At 42.2% G+C, this 22,211-nt stretch overlaps 1 protein-coding gene across 3 annotated transcripts in view; it reads right to left on the reverse strand.

Moving 5' to 3' along the window:
• The window catches only part of si:dkey-106n21.1 (solute carrier family 23 member 2), an 85,785-nt gene that overhangs the window by 26,651 nt on the left and 36,923 nt on the right, over positions 1–22,211 (reverse strand). For all 3 annotated transcript variants that reach the window (XM_050072488.1, XM_050072487.1, XM_050072489.1), the window contains 4 exons: positions 19,848–20,031; positions 15,637–15,818; positions 8,371–8,488; positions 3,155–3,311 (listed from right to left, as the gene is read on the reverse strand). In XM_050072488.1, the coding sequence (XP_049928445.1) occupies positions 3,155–3,311; positions 8,371–8,488; positions 15,637–15,818; positions 19,848–20,031 (641 nt within the window). The remainder of the gene's footprint in view (positions 1–3,154; positions 3,312–8,370; positions 8,489–15,636; positions 15,819–19,847; positions 20,032–22,211) is intronic.

Genomic DNA, 22,211 nt, shown 5'->3' on the forward strand with positions numbered 1-22,211 from the left:
GTGACGTGTGTGGTTGTGCTGCTGCCGTGGTCCTGCCAGATGCCTCCTGCTGCTGCTGTTATCATTAGTCATTAGTCATACTTCTACTGTTATTATACACATATGATTATTGTCACATATGTACACTATCAGATATTAATATATACTTTCAACAAACTGTATTGTTTAGCCAGAATTATAATATTATTACTTTCATTAATGTTGTTGTAAGCTACTGTCATTACCGTCTGTCCTGCATCTCTCTCTCTCTCTCTCTCTCTCTCTGTACGACATCTATTGCACGTCTGTCCGTCCTGGAAGAGGGATCCCTCCTCAGTTGCTCTTCCTGAGGTTTCTACCGTTTTTTTCCCTGTTAAAGGGGTTTTTTGGGGAGTTTTTCCTTATCCACTGTGAGGGTCCAAAAGACAGAGAGATGTCATATGCTGTAAAGCCCTGTGAGGCAAATTCTGATTTGTGATATTGGGCTTTATAAATAAAATTGATTGATTGATTGATTGATTGATTGTTTGTTTGTGTGTGTGTGTGTGTGTGTGTTTGTGAGTCAAACTCCAACATTGACAGGAGAGAAGCAGCAGCGCAGCGACTGGGTGTCGCCACTGATTTCCTGAATCGATTTGATTTCTATTCGACTGAAGATTTTCCAGTTACAATACCAATTGTTGCCGATATATGAAAGAGATTCTCAGAGAACTAACAGTGTAACATTTACAAAAAGAATGATGTCACAACAGGAATACAACTGAATATTTTATAACTAAATGTTTCTAGAGCAGCAACAGTAATATTAAAACAGCAAAGTCACAATATAAACTTAATATCTCACTGGAAACAAAATAAAAGCAGCGTCGTTTCATATTGTTCCTTTAACGTGGCAGGACAATTTAATGCTTTCCTCATTTTTATCCAGAGGGCAACTCAAATCTTTAACTGTCTCATATTTTATCCCCTAGGTGTTCCTGTTTTACCTGATTAGTGTGTTTAATGTTTAACAGGTTTATTCATCACCGATGCTTTTAATTTATTTGTTTAAATTTAATAAAATTGTGTGGTTTTATTGATTTTTACTTCTTGTTGCTACTTTTATGTACGTGTGTCTTTGTTTTTATTTCTGTGTCTCAGTGCTTTTAATTCATATTGTTCACTCGGCCACATTGTGTATTTCCGAGTTTAAATAAAGGATAGAAAAGAGAGAGAAGAGAAACATATACTGTATATCTATAACAGATAAGATAAAAACCATGAATAGTTAAAATGATGACTGGCTTTGATAGATCAGTCCAAAGGTTGTTGAATTTTATTAAAGCAGCACATGTTCCTTGAAACGATGGGACACATGCTCCACATGGAAATACTGCATGAGCTGTTGCCAGATTAACTTTCAGTCGTAGCCAGTTGACTGTCAGGAGGCTTAATGTCCCGGTGCAGTTATGAAAATCTGTCACTTAACAGATCGTTCAACAGTAAATTACCAGGAGATTGACCACTTGAAGCAATTAAAGCAACATTGGTAAATCTCTCTGACAGATTAAGTGACATTTTGGCAGATCATTAAAGAGCAGTTGTGTAACTGCAGCTAAGCGGCAGAATAAAAGAGAGGCTGACAGACAATCAGAATTAATTGCAGGAACCACAAAGCTCAGCACTTTAAATGACTTCTGACAGTCGGGACACTCTGATATTCATTACAGCAATAACTGACAGACTGATTGTTAGTGACAAGTCAGCACCAACATAATGCTTCCTGTACAAAATAATTTAATCTCTGTACATGTGTGGGTTTTTTTTAAACAAATAAATTACACCCAAAATACGAGTGTCGGGAGGTGACGCGGTGAGAGAGAACCCGTAACCATAACTGTACAAAACTGTATAAAAAGAGCACTGACTTAGTGACTTAGTGAAAAGGCAACCAGGTTGCGTTGAGGGGGACAGAGCAATAACGGAGAGAAATAGAAATGATATAAGAGGTGGTGAATTATTTACAAGAAATGTTCAAATGCGTATTTTTAACATGATATCAATATTCCATTTCTTAACGACATGGTTATCATCAATACTGATACAACCTAACAGATCACTAATCCATCCTTGTGACCACGTGTGTTGCACCTGCTCAAATCACAAAATATTAGGGGTGGGGTGGGGGGAAATCCATTCTTAGATGCATCATGATGCGCACGTGGATGATTCGGCATTGATTCACAAAGATCAATAATCGATTATCTAAATGTTTCTTAATAATGTGATGTTGGTGGAATTAAAGAGGTGGAACTCAACTGTGAGGGCAGTTCAGCACCTGGACAGATAAAGTTATAATCTACCTTCAGAGGGGGCAGTGGCTGCAAGCTTCTTTTAATTTAATGCCTAAATAATTACACTTGTGAGACAAACGTAAGGTTTATTTGGGAAATTTTTCTACGCCATTCAGCAGACTTCTGTCTTTTACCAGTACTGGTGAAATCATGTTGCTAAGGCATCATCAAAACTTTAGATTTGTAAATGGTCTGTAAGAGAGGAAATGACTTAAAGTGCTTCCTCAACAGCTTCCACTTTAGTTTGGTGTTGGTGGGGATGCCAGCGTTCATATGTAATGGCAGTGAGTGGTAGACTGACTAAATTTGGATTAAACGAGACATTTTTTTGAAACTGCACAATTACTTACTGAGAGATCTCAGGCTGTTTATCAATGAATGTTTTTCAGAATGTGCTTCTTTGCACTAAAACAAATGGAAACATTTTGAGGTGCTGTGAAGGCCTGTGTCCACATAGCGGTTTGTTTTTTTTTACAGCAGAAAAGCCGTGGCAGGGCGCTGGGGAGCACTTCATCCCCACGCTTTTTTTTATTTGAAATGCTGAGCATGTGTTTTGTTTCTGTTAAAACAATGTCTTGACACTAAGGTCGTAGCTAATGCAGCACTACATTAACAGAGGGCTGACAGTTAACTTCAAGCTTACAAAGCTAATGATGATAAAAGTAAACCATTCAGTGTCCGCTGGCCGGTCTACTCCCAAAAAATGAGCTTTTCTTTCTGTGTTGTTACACAGACCCTTATTTATGTTATTATGGGATGGTTTTACTGGTTTGGCCCACTTGAGATCAAATTGGACTGTATGTGACCCATGAGCTAAAATGAGTTGGTATTTATGCACTTACCTGGGTATGGCACGTGGAACCAGGGGGAGTTTGCCACAGCGTCCAGGCTGATGTCAGTCCTGGCTGAGAAGCCGTACTCATCGGACTTTGAAGGGAAGACATCAAAGACGGTCAGTAAGAAGCAGACCAGCCAGGCGCCGCACATCCCGAACAAAGCCTAGAGATTGTCATAAGATACAGGATGTGTCAGGACATTCAAACTGAACATCGACCAACATAAAATATTGTTTTCTGGTATTCTTCTAAGCAGCTCCTTCAGGCCTGGTGAGGCATTATTTGCTCTGTTTTGAGACTAAAAACCTCAAAGCTATTGAGTAAAATCGTGTATTTACCTACACTCAGCCAACATTACCTGTCAGCTAACTGTTTTGATTATGAGCCACTGACAGCTCCAATCTGCCTTAAAGCCAATAAATCCATCCATCTCTACCTGCAACCACAGCTGTTGGGTAAGAACCTACTGGAGCGAAAGTATTTGCACAGTAACTCCTTTATTGCACCAGTTAAATAACATGAAGACGATTATGTTTTCACAATCTGATTTAATCATGAATTTCATAGCTGTAACGTTTATCACTCGCATCCAGTTTGAGCCTGCATGTGTCTTTCTGCAGCACGCCTCAGGCCCCGGTGTGCACTTTTGATTGGATTTGTACGGGGATTATGCGGGAGTTGTGCACAAGAATGCTTTTATCATATGCGGGGCTCTTCGAGGAGAGTTAACAGTAGCTCCAGGGAAGAAAAACATGCCAGAAAAATATGTTTACATTTCCTTTATTCCTTCTTTGATGCCATCTTGACACCTGCACCTATAGAGGACAGGATCCAACAGGAGGACAAATCAATTAAAGGAGTCATTATTTAAACTACAAATTATACATCCAAGTGCCAGAGTAAGTCATGCATTATACGACCAGTTAGTGATGAATAGAACTTGCCAAATGACTGTGTATACTGTTGGGTGTTGGCTACCCTCAGTAGATGGGCTCTTTGTGTGCTGCTATGTAATCCCTGGCTTCGTCCCTTCATGCTGAAAAGAGCCACAATTTATGCTTTGTATTCACTGGATGAGGGACAACAAATACTGATGACTAGCTTTAAAAAAACATAACCATGTTTACTGTAAGATCAAGACACCTTGAGGGTTTTAGGCTTTCACAACATGTGAGTCATTCTGTGTTAATGTGAAGAGGTGTCATATATAAAGCATTCCAACGATTGAACCTTGAAGCCAAAATGACTCAGAGTTCTTCTAACTGTGTTCGAGGGAGCCCTTCAAAGACCTTCAAAGCATGACCGAAAGCCACCAGTTAATTTCAGGGGTGCAAACTCATCAGGGGGGAAAAGGGTGAGGAAAACCCCTTTTACACTGAGGTCGTGCGATAAGGTCGCCTAAGAGTCCTTTCTTTTTGCCACCTTTGCATTTTAAACACCAAACCAAACAATGCAGGCATTGTGCTGCCCCAGTGTGGGATTTCAGATGGCATGCGGGCATTTTAAAAAGAGGCTATGTCACACAACAGGGTCACAACAGAGGCCTGGTCCATGGTCCCGTTCTGCCAGCTGTCCCTTCCTAATCCGCTGCTGGTTTAAAGGTGAGACAGCTCTGTCCCCCTATTCCCCTATTGTACCTTCTATAAAGAAAGGCGAAGAGGAATAACAGTCCCAAGCTGGACATATTATCACATAGGCCAAATAAGGTTTTCATAAGTCTATTTTAAGAGATTCTTACTTTAAGGCATGCAGGCAGTCAAAAACTGACCTCATATAATTCCCTGTGACTCTCCTCGCAGACCCAGATTCAGTACCCCCCTTTAAAAACTCATCAGATCTACTCAGTCTCACAAAGGACCTATTTTGGATTAAAAACGCAGAATTTGACTGAAAGGAGACAAGATTGCACCCCTGTGATATTTTAGCTGTTATTGAACAGACAGAAAGATGTCATGTTTATTAAAGGGGACGAGGCTCGGTGACGTAGATCCTCAGTGAAAATATATATTTGGATCTCTTGTCACAGTGTAAATCACTGTGGCATACAAAGCAGCACATATATCTGCTGAGCTCTGATTGACAGTGACCAGTAGGTATGTTACTGAGGATTTGTGCTGGACTAAAACCCAACCTAAGATAAATACAGGTCAAAATACACATTCAGCATATAGACCGATGTCGCACCGTGATGAACAGTCAGATTAAACAGAGGAGCAGCTCTGTGTCTCTCTGAGTGTTGATGGAGAACTTGGGAGTAAATGAGGTGGGCAGAGCTGTGCAGAGTGTGAGAGAGGAGATTCACACTGGTAGTCTTTATGTAATGTAATCTACATTGATAAAAACAGTGTTGTCTAAATGTTTCTCTTGCTTGAAAATGTATTGACATATTGTACAATGGTTATATCGCCCAGCCCTACTGTGACATGCTCATCTTTTTAATGTACAGCGAAGATAGTGGTATCTGGTAAAACTACGCTGGCAAAGCTTATTGCAAGAGGGCGAAATAACGTTCCACATTTAGGGAACATCTTGCAAGGTCATTTTTAAAGCAGTGGTAATTATGACAGCTATTTTAGATTGAGTCTGAGTCATGAGACGAAAATACTTTTTAGTATTAGTACTGGTGATTCAAACTAAACTTTCATCTCTGTCAGAGTTCAGACTGTTTACTTACAGCACAGCTACACTCACAAATAACTGAGCCTCCTACCTGCCTGTCAAACACCGTCAACTCAGAAACCTTCTCCGGTCCGGACTGAGTGGAGTCCTGCGGGGTGAAGCTTCGAAGTCCGGCGGCCACTGGCTGCGAGCCGCCGAACTTGCTAATAGCCACCCCTGCAACTAACAAACTCAACAAATCTATTCAGCAGCTCCACCATCCACACCAACTCACACCAACTGAAACATCCTGGTGCAGACTATTTACTAGAGTTTACCAGCCAATTGCTCATGCAGCATTTGAAGATAATAACAGGCACCACCGTTCTCGGCTTTCAATGTCTGATAGTCCACCACCGATATTTTTATCATGTCTTGTCAACAAAAATGAAACATAGATTTTGTCTAAGTTTTTATTATCAAGAGCTACTTCAAGCCCATCATCATTTCATTTTCATCATGGAAAAAAGGTTGTTAACAAAAAACTTTTGTTGTAGTTTTTTGTCAATGAAATTAACTCATCCCTTGAATGGGTTTTGTGGGTACCAACAGGTCTCACCTGAACTTGAGAGGGTTTGTTCCCAGTAAATGTTCCTGACGATCCATGTACTCTTTCAAATTAGAGCTGTTTATTAGGCTTTACAAGGAAAAGGACAATCTGCCTATTTAAAGTATGATGAATCGCCTAACATGTATATACAGATACATGCCACATTAAAACAGGATTGTTGTGGAGCTCAAAATCTTAACTGTACCAGTATTAGTCTGTGAACATCAGATAATTAGAGACCTTTACTTGTTAATAAGAAACCAAAGTTTATCGGCATGTGATTTACCCTCCTTTACCCTCAACTCAACTGCATAACAGAATTCCTGAAAAAGTTATAGCTTTTGGTTTTGGTGTGTCACCCACTGTGGCTGCCCCTATGAAACATTTCTGGGGGTGCCACTGCCATTATATAATAGGGCTGGGATGAAAGGCTTATTTCCCAATTCAAAACTATCAAGATACTTATTGGGATTTTTAATTATTGGGATTCCACAAGAACTGCAATTCAGTATTACAATTTATCGCAATTCTTGTTTACTTTTTTAACACTAGACAATGGGAAAAAGTGACATCATAGTGACATCATACTGTATGCTTTTAGAGGTTGTATATCATGAGACATATTTCTAAAAACAATGCACAACACAGTGTTTCTGACTTTGATTTTTCGCAGCATCCTATACTGGAAAAAAGTGGTAATTAATTGAGGGACGATGCCTGACAAGCTGTCAATTATCAGTTTTTAATGGCCGACATGGAGGAGTGAACCATCTGACACACAGCAAAGGCCATTAAAAACAGGACACCTCGAAGGGCATCATCCCGCTTCCATCGTGGTCACCTACCAATGATTAAAAAAAAAAAAAAAGAATATTTATTCATATTTTTATACTTTCTGCAGTCAAAATCTAAAGTTTTTCACAAGTCATAACTCAGTTTGCCTGGTAACACCTGAGGGTTTACATGATACCTGGAACAATCCTTACCGCCCCATAAGGTTCTAATGCAATAGAAACGTTATTCACATCTCCAGTAAATAGGATGAACCTTAGATACGACTTAGCAACAGGAGATTTTCTAGTCCACTCAGCTCATGGAACCCTTTGGCTCCGCTATTAGCCAGAGAGCTAATGCTCTCAAAGTCAATAACATACAGCTGTCAAAAAGTAAATATAATTTAAGAATATGTTTAACAACAACACTAGCTAGCTACCAGTCATGTCATGAAGGCCATGTGTGACATTACTATCAGCTGCAGCCTGAAGCAGCAAGAAGAGTGACGGATGGGATGTCAAATAATTCAGAGGGGCGGTGTATACCTGCAGCGTGTCTTCCATTCTCCATCATGTGGAGTTCAGAGGATGAGACACTCAGTATGTTTACATGACATCAGAGAAAATGTATTATTGTGTCAGTCCGACTATAGCCGGACATTTAAAATCCATGTAAACATGTTAGTCCGACCGAGTTCATACTAAAGTGAATTTCTCAAAGTCGGAGTAACACACCCAGAGTTCACAGTAGCAGCTCTAGTGACTCAGATTCATCTGGCACAAATCCCCTCACCGGGTTCACAGGGCGCTGGGTCTAATCTGTGTAATGGCAGCAACAGAAAGTTTGCTGATCTGGCAGAAAGTTTAGGCTCAGCTGGCTAAAACTGAGTTGCAATTCGAGCAGCTGAAGGATCGTCCTCAGACCATCTACCACTGTCTGCTTTCTCACTACGGCTTTTTTATGTGGTCAGGTTACTCATAGATTACCACAATAGAAGTGGTAACTTCTTTCCATCCCTGTGTCTGAATATCTATCTACACACACAACACATTTTTGAGTCAGTTTTGCAGACTATTACTTGACACTGGATGATTTTTATGCACTGTACTTTCAATAAAAATTGTTTTGAAGCATGACACTGATAATGCAGGGCACAGCTGCTGAAATTAAAGTGTTTTGGGTTTTTCCTTGACAGAAGATAAGCAGGAGGCGTGAGATCTGGACACTGTTGGCAACTCACGGAGAAGAGCTTGAAGAGGGGATACTGGAAAACCTTCCACTTCTTATCCTTGTAGGCAATCATTGGTACATTGACTTTGCTGAGGTACTGAGAGAAGAGGAGGATCAGACAGACTGTGCTGTGGGAAAAACACAAGACAGAAGACAAAATGTGTCACTCACAGTTGTTTCCCTCAAGGCCTGGCCCTTACTCACAGCTAGTAGTTTAATTGTGCTTAAGCATGGCATGCTTATATACATCACAGGAAGGTGGAGGTCAGAGTGAAAACATGTCATTTTACTCAGAAGGCATACCGACAAGATACTTGTCATTGTGTAGAAGATTACAGCTCAGTAACAGTACAAGTGGAGCAGAAGTGGCCATGTGAACATTGTAAAAGCCTTTCCTCAGTTCCTGCCTTTGAATGGCATTTCATGCTGTGCATGAAGCACTTCATGCTGTGCATGAAAACACTGCACACTGTGCATGAAATACTGTTCTGCACCGACGCGAGTGTCATGGTGCATTTTATTTCAGTGGGAAAGTCTGTAGCCTGGTGAACGCAAAAAATGTGTGCCAGAAAAAGTTACTGGAAAAAATGAAGACTTGATTTATTTTGGAGAAAAGAATGGGTTCCTTTCTGTATCTCTTATCTTCACTGTGTTCCACATAATGAGCACATCACTCAAATCCGATTTAAACGTTTACATTGTAGCTCAAACACTGAGTCAGATTGAACTTATGACCGCAGAAAAATCAGTCTCAACATCCAGATTAACATAAAGAATGAAAAATATGTGCTTGGAAAAAAAAAGAATAACTGCCTATCTATGCAATCAGCACAGTTTCAAGATTAGAGTCATCAATTCAGTATCTGACCAAATGTCTCCCCTCCTGTTCCTGAGATATGAAAATTTGGAGGACAGGAACAAATATATCCTAGGCTGAGGTCGGTCAGCTAGCTGTAGAGTTTCGCAACATTGATATGCCATTGGTTGCTTTGTAACATCAGCTGATGAAGTAATGTGCAAACAGAGAGCTACACTGCTCAAAAAAATGAAGGGAACACTTAATGGTCACAGTCTAAAACCAAGTCAGTTAAACTTCAGGGATATCAATCTGTCTGTTTAGGAAGCACAAGTGATTGTGAATCAGTTTCAGCTGCTTTGGTGCAAATCAAAGTGACAACAGGTGCAACGGAGAGGCAAAAGCAAGACAACCCCCAAAAAGAGACTGGTTTTACATGTGGTGTCCACAGACAGTTGCTCTCTCCTTATCCTTTCTGACTGATTTTTCTCTAGTTTGGTCTTCTGCTAGTGTCCTTGTCACTACTGGCAGCATTAGGCGGTACCTGATTGCACAGGTAGTCCAGCTCCTGCAGGATGACACATCCATACATGCGGCCACAAGAAGGTTTGCTCTGTCTCCCAGCACAGACCCAAGAGCATATAGGAGATACCAGGAGACCGGCCATTACATGAGGAGAGCTGGAGAGGGCCGTAGAAGGGCATCAACCCTGCAGCAGGACCAGTATCTGCTCCTTTGTGTGAGGAGGAACAGGAGGAACACAGCCAGAGCCCTACAAAATGACCTCCAGCAGGCTACTGGTGTGCATGTTTCTGACCACACTGTCAGAAACAGACTCCATGAGGGCGGCATGAGGGTGTGAAAGAGTCTGGAGACGCTGTGGTGAATGTTATGCTGCCTGTGACATCATCCAGCATGACTGGTTTGGCAGTGGGTCGCACACAGACCTCCATGTCATAGCTAACAGTACCCTGACTGCTGTTAGGTGCCGGGATGAAATCCTCAGAGCGACTTTCAGACCATATGCTGGTGCAGAGGGCCCTGGGTTCCTCCTGGTGCAGAGGGCCCTGGGTTCCTCCTGGTGCAGAGGGCCCTGGGTTCCTCCTAGTACAGTGGGCCCTGGGTTCCTCTTGGTGCAGAGAGCCCTGGATTCCTCCTGGTGCAGTGGGCCCTAGGTTCCTCTTGGTGCAGAGGGCCCTGAGTTCCTCCTGGTACAGAGGGCCCTGGGTTCCTCCTGGTACAGAGGGCCCTGGGTTCCTCCTGGTGCAGAACAATGCACCAGAGGAACCAATGCAATCTGATTTCAATTTTTACTTTGATTTTCAGTGTGATTTTGAATCTAGCCCTCAGTGGGTTGATGATTTGGTTTCCACTGACCGTTGTTACATCATTTTGTTCTCATCAAATTATACAATGTACATCAGTGAAGATCTTCATGTTGAATAATTCGTTCATCAAGATCTGATGTGTGATTTAAGTGTTCCCTTATTTGTGTAAGTGTATTTAGTATCATGGAACCAATGGTCCAAATGGACTATATAAACATACGGATATTAATGTTATTCTGAATATGATTATTATTAATTTTCCAGTATTCTATCAATATGATGATGGTCAGTCACAGTCAGTTTGTTGTCTGTTGTGGTCAATGCAGGCGAGCCCTCATGGCATTGGAGGAAGCTGCTCAGTTCACTTAACAACCTCGAAACAAGGATTTCCTAAAAGTTACATATGGAACCTTTAAATCTAGAATAGTGTTAAATAAAGGACGGTTTTTTTTTTTGGCTGATCATATTGATCCTGTTCTAGAAATGGACTTCCTCATTTCCCCTGCACTGTGTCGTCTGGCAGACTGACTGAGTCTCAGCATTTCTTCTGTGTTGGGAGTGTTGAATTACAACCACAAGATGTCTCCGCTGCTGTAAGCTGCTGATGATCCTGCACAGAGACTGTGTTGGTGTCAGGGCAATGGGGCTAAGAAGGATATTACTGATTACCATCCATATATGGCACCGGGAGGTGGATGTGCTGAACCTTTTAAAACCCACAAGGATCACTCTATGTAATGACTTTAGTCTGCATTATCTGGAGATGGCGGCGGTAAATGAAGACAGATTTCATGGGGTTGGACAGGTCAGGAGCAAAGGTAAATCAAAGGAGACTTAATGTGGAACAGTGAGCAGCAGCGCCAGTATTGTGGAGATTAGGGGGATTTGAACTGGGGACATGATTGGAAAAAGAGGGTGGTAAACAGACAATGAGACACTGAATGAATGCAGACATTTTGCTGCACTGAAATTAGACATCTGTTTCTAATGTAATGTTATTAGTTTCCCATGTGTTCCTATGTCTTATCTTAATGTACTGTATTTAGTATGTTGAAATATATTCACATTAATTGTATTATATCAATCAAATATTGCAATGCCATCATTACTTCAAATCCCACTAAGCTATAGGACAGACGTACAGCACATACCGACTCCAAGGGATGACGACAAAACAATAAAAGAAAATCCAGAATAAATGAGTTAAGAGAACTATGAAATAGATGCTTACATAAAGAGTATTCAGGGTTCCTCAACAGTTCAGTGAAAAGGATGTGAATCAGATACTGTGGCCCTCCAAATATCTGCATCTCAGCACAACTGAACATGTGTAGGAGACTTTGGACTTGAGCCGCAGATATCATGAAAAACACCAAATGAGGAATGAGAGAACATCTTTTAGCACTGCTGTTCATCCAGTCAGTGCAATTCAGAGACTCTTAACAAATGACAAGAGTGACTGAAGCTGGAGGCCTGTGGTGGAGCAACAGTTGATGTAAGTGAAAATTTTCCTTTAATGTGTCACCGATCTGTGTATGCATATAGTACAAACACAGTGGCCCTCATATATGAAACAAACTTACGACAGAAAACTGGGCGTATGGTGATTTCCACGCAACGCTCAACATCTATCAATGTGAAAGTAAGCAGAGGCTACAATCAAATCCTACGACAGGTCTCAGGTCGTGTAAGCAAGTTTGAGTCTGCAAGGACTTGCTGTGCAACAGAATAAATCTCACTGAGTTGGAGAATTGTTATTAGATCATATTATGGCTCTGTGTGTCTAGCTTTGTGGGACTGTCTTTGTGGGACTGGCTCCATGGGACTGTCTTTGTGTAACTGGCTCTGTGGGGCTGGCTCTGTGGGACTAACTCTGTGGGACTGGCTTTGTGGGACTGGCTTTGTGGGACTGGCTTTGTGGGACTGGCTCTGTGGGACTGGCTCTGTGGGACTAACTCTGTGGGACTAGCTTTGTGGGATTGGCTTTGTGGGACTAACTCTGTGGGACTGGCTTTGTAGCACTGGCTCTGTGAGACTAACTCTGTGGGACTGGCTCTGTAGGATTGGCTCTATGAAGTGCCTCTGTGGGACTATCTTTGTGGGACTGGCTCTGTGGGGCTGGCTCTGTGGGGCTCGCTGTCTGGGGCTGCTCTGTGGTACCAGCTCTGTGGGTCTGGCACTGTGGGGCTCGCTGTCTGGGGCTGCTCTGTGGTACCAGCTCTGTGGGTCTGGCACTGTGGGACTGGCTCTGTGAGGCTGGCTCTGTGGGACTGGCTCTGTGGGACTGGCTCTGTGGGACTGGCTCTGTGGGACTGGCTCTGCAGGACTGGCTGTGTGGGGCTGGCTCTGTGGAACTGGCTCTGTGGAGCTGGCTCTTAGGGCTGGCTGTGTGGGGCTGACTCTGTGGGTCTGGCACCTTGGGACTGGCTCTGTAGGGAATGGCTCTGTGGGACTGGTTCTGTAGAATTGTCTTTGTGGGGCTGGCTCTGTGAGACTGACTGTAGGACTGGTTCTGTGGGGCTGGCTCTGTGGGACTGGTTCTGTGGGGCTGACTCTGTGGGACTGGCTCTATGTGAGTGACCGTGGGACTGGCTCTGTGGTACTGGCTCTGCGGGAATAACTCTGTAGGACTGGCTCTGTGGGGCTGGCACTTACGGCTGACTGCCTGGGGCTGGCTCTGTGGTACCGGCTCTGTTAAGTGGCTATGTGGGACTAACTCTGTAGGACTGGCTCTGTGGGACTAACTCTGTAGGACTGGCTTTGTGGGACTAACTCTGTGGGACTGGCTCTGTGAACTGGCTATGTGGGACTAACTCTCTTGGACTGGCCCTGTGGGACTGAAACTTTGGGCTGGATGTCTGGGGCTGGCTCTGTAAGTCTGGCACTGTGGGACTGTCTCTGTGGGGCTGGCTCTGTGGGACTGGCTGTGTGGGGCTGGCTCTGTGGAACTGGCACCTTGGGACTGGCTCTGTAGGGAATGGCTCTGTGGGACTGGCTCTGTGAGAGTGACTCTGTAGGACTGGTTCTGTAGAACTGTCTTTGTGGGGCTGGCTCTGTGAGACTGTCTCTGTGGGGCTGGCTCTGTGAGACTGACTCTAGGACTGGCTCTATGAGAGTGACTGTGGGACTGGTTCTGTGGGGCTGGTTCTGTGGGACTGACTCTGTGCTACTGGCTCTGCGGGACTGGCTCTGTAGGACTGGCTCTGTGGGACTAACTCTGTAGGACTGGCTTTGTGGGACTAACTCTGTGGGACCAGCTCTGTGAACTGGCTATGTGGGACTAACTCTCTTGGACTGGCCCTGTGGGGCTGGAACTTAGGGCTGGCTGTCTGGGGCTGGCTCTGTAAGTCTGGCACTGTGGGACTGGCTCTGTGGGGTTGGATTTGTGGACTGGCTCTAAGGGCTGGCTGTGTGGGGCTGGCTCTGTGGGTCTGGCACTGTGGGACTGGCTCTGTGGGGCTGGCTCTGCCGGGCTGGCTCTGTGGAACTGGCTCTGTGGGGACTGGCCCTGTGGGACTAGCTTCAGGCTGACAGAAAGCTAAACACCACTGATGCTCTACCCTGACTCATCTGAAACTTTTTTTTTTTAAACACTGACAAGCCAAAGCATGTTTCGGCTCGGACACAGGTGGTGCATCTGTGTCTCCTCTGCCACCTGTTAGGCCCGCAATGGAAGCAGACCCGATAAGCCTGGCCTTACTCTCCTCCATCCAGGTCAATTATAAAAATACATGTAGGCTATAGGTCGGTACATATCACAAGGTTCAAGTTCAAGGAGTCTTTATCATCCCCGTGGGGCAATTTGTTGTACAGCCAGCAGTAATAGACAACAACAAACAATCAAGCAACAATCACTCAGACAACAATAAATAACAAGAGACAGCAGAAAATGAAGAGCAGGTCAGTCACTTATTCAGGAGAGCAATAGCAGCAAAGGAATATTTTAATCTGTTAGTGCTGCATTTTGGCAGGATGTACCTACGCCCCGACAGAAGCAGCAGGAATTCACCAGCCAAGGGGTGGCTCTGGTCCCCAAGGATGGAACGGGCTTTGCTTAAAGTTCTGAGCTGGTAAAGGGCAGTGAGGTCATTCAGGTTAATACCTGCAATTTTACTGCACAATCTTACAATACCCTGCAGTCTGTTTTTGTTTCTGAGGGAGAGGGAGCCGTAACAACAAATGAAGGAGAAGGTGAGGATGGATTCAATAAAACAAGAGTAAAACATCTGCATAAAAGTGCTGTCAACATTAAAATTACGCAGCTTCCTGTAAAAATACATGCGCTGGTGGGCCTTTTTGCACACAGCATCAACTTGAGTCTCGAAGGTCAGCTTGTCATCTATATAAGTCCCAAGGTACTTGTAATTGTTGACCAGCTCCACTGCTTCATTCTCAATCATAACAGGGGAGATGACTGTGGGATTTTTTCGAAAGTCAACCAACATCTCTTTAGTTTTTGCTACACTGATATGCAGGAAGGAAGAGCTGCACCAGACCAAGAATTCCTTCACTACAGGTCCGTGCTCCAGGTCGTCACTGCTCAGTAGGGACACAATGACAGAGGACATCTGCAAATTTAACGATGTGTCGCCCCACATGTTGACTCTGGCATTCATTTGTATATGGTAGTATACCATATACAAGGTAGTCGTAGTCATTTGCATTCATCACAGATGTATAAATTAAATATTCTAACCTCAGTTGGAGTTTGATTTCTTTCTTTCCATACTGTGTTTCCAACATTCTTTGACGTTACTTTTCAGGCTGCCAAATAGATCCAGTTGGTTAAATTTGACCTGAGGACGTCAGTGTTTTTATTTCTAGTTCAGTGAAATTTCTCCTCTTGGCCGTATCACACCTCTCCATATCATAAACTCTGGGGGTGAGGCCTCCAAACCCAGAGAGGATATGTAAATGACTGTTTTCAGCTGCCACATTTATCTACACCCTGTAATTCATACACTGTGATGGGTGAGATATGAACGTTTCATGAATCACACACGCACCCTGTTGTAAGATGATCTGTATGCTTGGATCTGTGCTGGTTTGTCTGTTAGACTGATACATGAGGGCCAGCGTGTCCTTCGTCATTAGATCGTAATCCTATCTTTTGTGCAGTACACAGGTGTAAGATCCCCCTCCCCCCACTCACAGAGCAGATATTCCCCAGTGACCTCCAGACTTCTTCCCAGCCTCGATGAACAGTGACAAGCCGATGAGGTTGATGGTGGGAGCGATAGCCAGCGGGCCGATGTATTTCAGCACGAGGCCCACCAGGCCAGAAAAACCCAGGGCGATCTGCAGCAGTGATGACACCAGGATGGCTCCCTGGATCTGTGGACAACCAGGCGAGAGCGACACGCCATGTTTTTATACTCAGCTGTGCATCATATCAGTGCTATATCTGGAGGCACCTTTAATCTTAAATATAACTTATTTGCCATTCAATAGGTGACCTAGCCGCTTATTTCATGATTGTGAAGATAATCTAAAGACTCTTGCTGCGTGTAATCACTGACTCTACACAAATAATGGCGTGACGTCAGTTTTAAGACAAAAATTTGGAGTTTTATCTAAATCTCCAAGTTTTTACCTCAAATTTTGTGGTCTTTATTTTTATAGTTTTCACTTACATTCCCTGGTTTTTGCATTAAACACAAACTCGGCATGTAGTTACCCAGGTTTTATGAGAAACTTGAGTCTTGTTAACGTTTTCATTTTTTTTCTTTTTGGTTCTGTGTTTGAATTAACAGAGCCCTGAACAAGCACTCATTAAAGATAATCTATTTCATTTTAAAGGCCTTATTATTATCATTTATTTCATAATCATGCAGATCTAAATGCTTGATAACAATAAAAAAAAAAAACGTTTCGTGATTTTTCTTTTCTGTTAATAAACGTACGTTGTCTGTTCCATAAAGCAGTGACTGTGTTTTTGGCTTCAAGCTCTTCATGGAGCCTATAGATTCTAGATAATGGTGTATCATTATTTCATCGGCTTCTAAACAATTTCATTATAACTAGTAGGTACACATACATGTTGAAGAAAAAAGTCTGACAGTCGGATTTATGATTTTCAACCTGTTGCATTGTTCAAAATCTCCCTAAACTGTCATTAAGCCTGTGCGGCTGTATGTCTTCTCAGACAGTTTCAGATCTAAGAGCACATATGAAAGAGGTAAAACACATCCTGCTACAGAAACTAGCAGCACTACAGCACTTTATCAGTCTCTCCGACTGAAACCACATGAAGGCGTGGCAGCTGTAAAATCAGTCCTCTTTAGATGTCCTCCTTTTAAAACATACATCTGTAAAAAATGTGCACGTTGCCGCAGGGAAAGACATCTTGTGCAAACCCTGCTGACAAGGAGGAGATATATGAGTGTACAAAATACACGAAATGCTGAAACTGATTCAGGTGAAATTCCAAATATCCAGTCATTCCGGATGTTCACATTTAAACCTGCTGAACCCAGTCCGACATTAAAAGAGCTCTGTTGTAGGAGAACGACACCTTCAATGATGAGACGGTGATTATATACTGTGTCATGACAATGAAAATAATAATTTACACTCATAATTACAGAAAATAACTTTTAACAGAACAGCGAGGCCCCTCACATCTACAAGTCAAGGACTGTTAACTGTCCCATGATCCTATGGGAGACTTTTTGGAGACAGGGCCTTCTCAGTAGCTGCTACAAGTCCCTGAAAACATAATAAATCTCTTGTCTCCTTTAAAAGATTTCTTGAGACCCACTTTTTTTTTTTTTTTGCACAATCAGTGACATCTTTTAATCACTTCGCACCTGTTCTTAAAAGCCCTTTATTAATTTTAGCCCACTGCTTACTTTAAACATGTCTTATTTGATTATTAATATTGTCATTGTATTAAATTGTCTGTTCTTGGGTCAGAGGTGTGTGGGAGAAGGAGCTGTCTGCGACCATAGATGAAGAAAAGTGGGATACCATTTGGTCTCTTGCAAAAAGGATTTCAATTTGCACTCGGACAAGAGCAATACAACTTAAGATTCTACACAGATTACATATATTTCCTCACCGCAGGCACCTCTTCAACCGCTCTCTTTCCCCTTTGTGTCTCAAGTGTAAAACTGATGTGGGAACTTTAACTCATTGTTTCTGGTCTTGTCATAAACTTCAAAGATATTGGGTTGAAATTATAAGTGAAATGGAGAGAATATTTCACATTAATATAGATATGGATCCCATGTCCCTGATTCTAGGTCTTCCAAGTGACCGTCTAAAAACAGCAGTCAACAAAAGATTGTATAATATTCTAACGTTTGCAGCTAGGAAAAATATTCTCTTGCAGTGGGTCAGTGACAAGATTCCCTCTGTCTGTGGTTGGCGTAAAATAATTTTTGAACTGATCCCTCTAGAATATCTTACCAACGTCATACATTACAGCGTAGATCAGTTCTACAGAGTGTGGCGCCCATTTCTGGACTATATCGGACTGGACCTTTCCTCCATTCTGTTGAAGGGACTGTTGTGCACTTGAACGACATTCGGGTACTGTAAGACTGAACCACCACCTCTTGTATTATGCCATATGTTTGTCTCTCATGTAAGAGCTGCTGTGTACGTTTTGTGTTTGTTTTGTTGTGTGTCTAGTTTTTGTAGACACTGTTTTGCTGAATGGAAACAAAAACTGCAATAAAAACAATGAGGGAAAAAAAAAAAAATTTGCCTGTTCTTTAGTTTTTGTATTATTCTAATTACATGACTTTATTTGCCTCAGTGCAATCTTCAGTGCTGTTAGTTTCCAACAATGCTTATTTGTTTCATCCGGATACTCATGTTTATTAATGAGGTTCCTTTGTGTTTGTGATTTTTAAAATTGCAAGATTTTATTAATGTAATTCTGCAATGTTTTAAATCCAGTTCAACACTGTGAGGCACTTTGTGACTTTGTTTTGAAAAGCGCTTTATAAAACAATGTTTTCGTTATCATTATTATCATTATTATTTATTTACTCCCTGACCTACTCCAACAATAATTCTTGACAAAATTTAGATTCTCCATGGATACACAAAAATGTCTGTGTGTTTGTGTATATGTATTTAAGCATGTATTTTAATAATTACATCTGTGTTAATCATTTTTTGTCAATTATGCTTGTTGTAAAACACTTTGGCAAAACTTGGTTTGATTTTAAAGCACTCTGAATAATTTCACCTTGAACTTGAGCCTGATTTACTCAAAAGTCTCCAAAGACTCAGAAGTCCTTGGATTATTTGATTTCATGGTCTGTTTTGGGGGATTGTTGTGGCCTGGAATGTCTGATTTCACAGCAGCTTTTCTAGAAAAGTGTCTATCTATTTTTCCTAAATTTGTAGAATGACTTGAAAGTGCCGAGCCAAACATTTGAAGTTTTTATCTCAAACTTTTTTTTTTTTTTTTTTAAACACATGTCCAAATTTTGTGTCATCTGTTTTTTGAACATTTACCCGACTTTCTGTGTGCATACCCAAAATTTTGGCATTTGAGTTTTGGAGTCTTTTCTCAGATACAGATCTGTTTTGTCCAAATTTAATTAATTAACCCAAAGTTACACACACTTTTTTGGGTCTTGATTTTCCACAATTTTTCCTTGTATATCTGTTTTTGCAGAAAATACAAATTCCAGGTTGTACCTCTCCAAGTTTTAAATTGGAATTTTGTCATTTTCAACACAGTCTGTGGGTCTCGTTTCACCTGAATGTGACCCAAAATGTCAACATGACCCTAAATGTCAGTGTCACACCCAAATTTTGGTTTACACAAACACGTCACATTTGAACACAAGTTTAGGGTATTGTTTGTCTTTGAGGTCTTTGCCTCAAATGTCCAGTTTTTGCATCATGTTTTACTTTTGATTTTTGTTTTAGGTTTCTACTCACCCCACCAGGTGTACAGGTGTGAAATTTCACCTACAGTTTTCTTTAAGAAGCCGTGGCGTTTTTTTTTTAAAGAGTTTGTGAGTCTTCTTTTGCCTAAATGTTCCAGTTTTAAACCACACTTCTACAAATTGGTTTTCAGCAGTTTGTTTCATAAGGAATAAGGAACATTTACTGTAATCATGTTTTGACTTCTGTACATGCTGAGTTTGGTGAGTAAATCTGTTACACTTGTACACTTTGTGTGAGCCGTGTGTGAGCACTCATGTAGAGATCAAAAGGATGTTCAGGATGTTATGAAACATATGAATGTTTCTATCTGCATACAAATATTAAGGTGTGACAAAATGATACAGGGTCTTCATTGTTCCCCTGAAATCCATTACTGCTGCTAAGGTGACAAATGAGATTCCCTCTGGGATCACATCAGGTACTTCTGGCTCAAGTGAATATTTCACATACCTCACGCATCCGTGACATCCAGACCTCATCAGAATTTTCCACATGCAGCGAGCTGGTGCTGTTCTGCAGGTGCACCGACAGCATCATGGGTGTTTCTTGGGCTGGGCACTGCCATTTGGGCAAAGCGAGAATGGCCAGGGTCGGAGTGATGAAACTGAAAGTCCCACCCTGGAGGATTGGTAACCTGCAAGTCAGAGGGGTGAAAGGATTAAAGGTCAGAGTTTATCGGACCAAACGGTGTCAGGTCTCTGTGGACTGAGATGACCTGAATGTGTTCAAAGCAAGCTTAGAGGGAGAGTGGAGAATTTTAATGAGCAAGTTGCTTTTCTCACAGAGCCGGTGTCTGGTCAACTCATGATGTGTCTTTAAATAGAGAAGCTAAGATTTACTTTGAACAGTTCACTTGGGAGGTAAATAACGGCACGTAAAAGTTTGGGCACCCCCGCTCATTAATAGTGAATAGTTTAGTGAGTAGAAGATGAATGGATCTACAAAAGGCATGAAGATAAAGATGACACATTTCTTCAACATTTTAAGCAAGATGACTTTTTAAATTCAATCTTTTACAGTTTCAAAATAACAAAAAATGAAAACAGCCTGAAGCAAAAGTTTGGGCACCCTGCATGGTCAGTGCTCTGTAGCCCCTTTGGCAGGTATCACAGCTTTAAACACTTTTTTTATCCAGCTCAGAGTCTTTCAGTTCTTGTTTGGAGGATTTCTTCTAGCTCTGTGAGATTCTTGGGCTGTCCTCATGCTTTGCTCTTTGAGCTCTATCCATAGATGTGTAATGATGGTTAGGTCGGGGGACTGTGAGGGCCACGGCAAAACCTTCAGCTGGCTCCTCTTCAGGTCGTCCATTGTGGATTTGGAGGTGTGTTACGGATCATTGTCCACTCTTCATCTTCAGCTTTTTTACAGATGCTGTGATGTCTGTAATTTAACTGAATCCATTATTTCCTCTACCCGTGAAATATTCCCCGTGCCACTGGCTGCAACACAAGCCCAAAGCATCATCCATCCACCCCCGTGTTTAACAGTTGGACAGGTGCCCCTGTTTTCTCCAAACATACTTTTGCTCATTGTGTCCAAAAAGTTCTATTTTAACTTCATCAGTCCACAGGGCTTGTTTCCAAAAAAGCATCAGGCTTGTTTCAATGTTCCTTTGCAAACTTGTGATGCTGGATTTAGTGGTGAAGACACAGGAAAGGTTTTCTTCTGATGACTCTTCCATGCAGGTCATACCTGTCCAGGTGTGTCTGCACAGTAGAACAGTGCACCACCACTTTTCCTTTCTAACAATCCTACGAGCAGCTCTCTCAGAAAGTTTTCTTGGTCTTCCAGACCTCAACTTGATATGACCTCCACAGTTCCTGTTAACTGCAATCCTCCCAGATGCAGAGAAGCTAGTCCATGCCTTTACCTCCTCGAGACTGGACTACTGCAATGGACTCTTCATCGGGATTGCTGGCAAGAACATCCAGAAGCTGCAGTACATCCAGAACAGCACTGTCAGGGTCCTGATGAGAGTCCGTAAACATGAGCACCTAACCCCCATTCTACACTCACTGCACTGGCTCCCCGTCTCATTCCGGATCAATTACAAAATCCTGCTGCTCACCCCCAAATGCATCAATGGACACGCACCAGCCTACCTACAAGAACTAATCACTCCACAATCCTCCACCCGTACCCTCAGATCTACAGGCAGCCTACTCCTCCGAGTCCCCAGCACCAAGCTCTGCACCATGGGAGACCGAGCCTTTTGCTCGGCCGCACCACGTTTGTGGAACAGCCCCCCTCTCCAGCTGAGGGCTGTACAGAGCCTGGACTCTTTTAAAGCAGGCCTGAAAACCTTTTTATTCAAAAGGCCTTTGACTGTTAATTTGAGCTAATTATAGTGTTTTTTCATATGTTTTTATATTATGCTTTTAACCTGTAGCACTCTGAGACCCAAGGATGAAAAGTGCATTACAAATAAAATGTATTATTATCATTATTATTATTATTATTATTATTATTATTATTTCTCAATTACATGACCAACTGAGGAAACACTTTGCTATCTTCTTCTAGTCTTCATCAGGTCTTTAAGTTTTCAGAGTGCTAGGCAGCTGTTTGGAGGAGCCCATGGCTGCTGATTGTTGGGACAAGCTTTCAGGAGTCAGAGTATTTATAAATCTTTGAAATCTGCATCACCTGGCCTTTCCTAACGATGACTGTGAACAAGCTCATTAAGGTCTGAGACCCTGGGAGAAGTCGTCTGACAGCTCAAATGTCTTGAGGTGCCCAAACGTTTGCAGGGTGCTCCTTTCTGTTTTGTTCACTCTAAAATTGTACAAAACAAAAATAAAACACTGATCTTGC

Source organism: Epinephelus moara, chromosome 20, assembly GCF_006386435.1.
Source record: "Epinephelus moara isolate mb chromosome 20, YSFRI_EMoa_1.0, whole genome shotgun sequence".
Classification (NCBI taxonomy): domain Eukaryota; kingdom Metazoa; phylum Chordata; class Actinopteri; order Perciformes; family Serranidae; genus Epinephelus; species Epinephelus moara.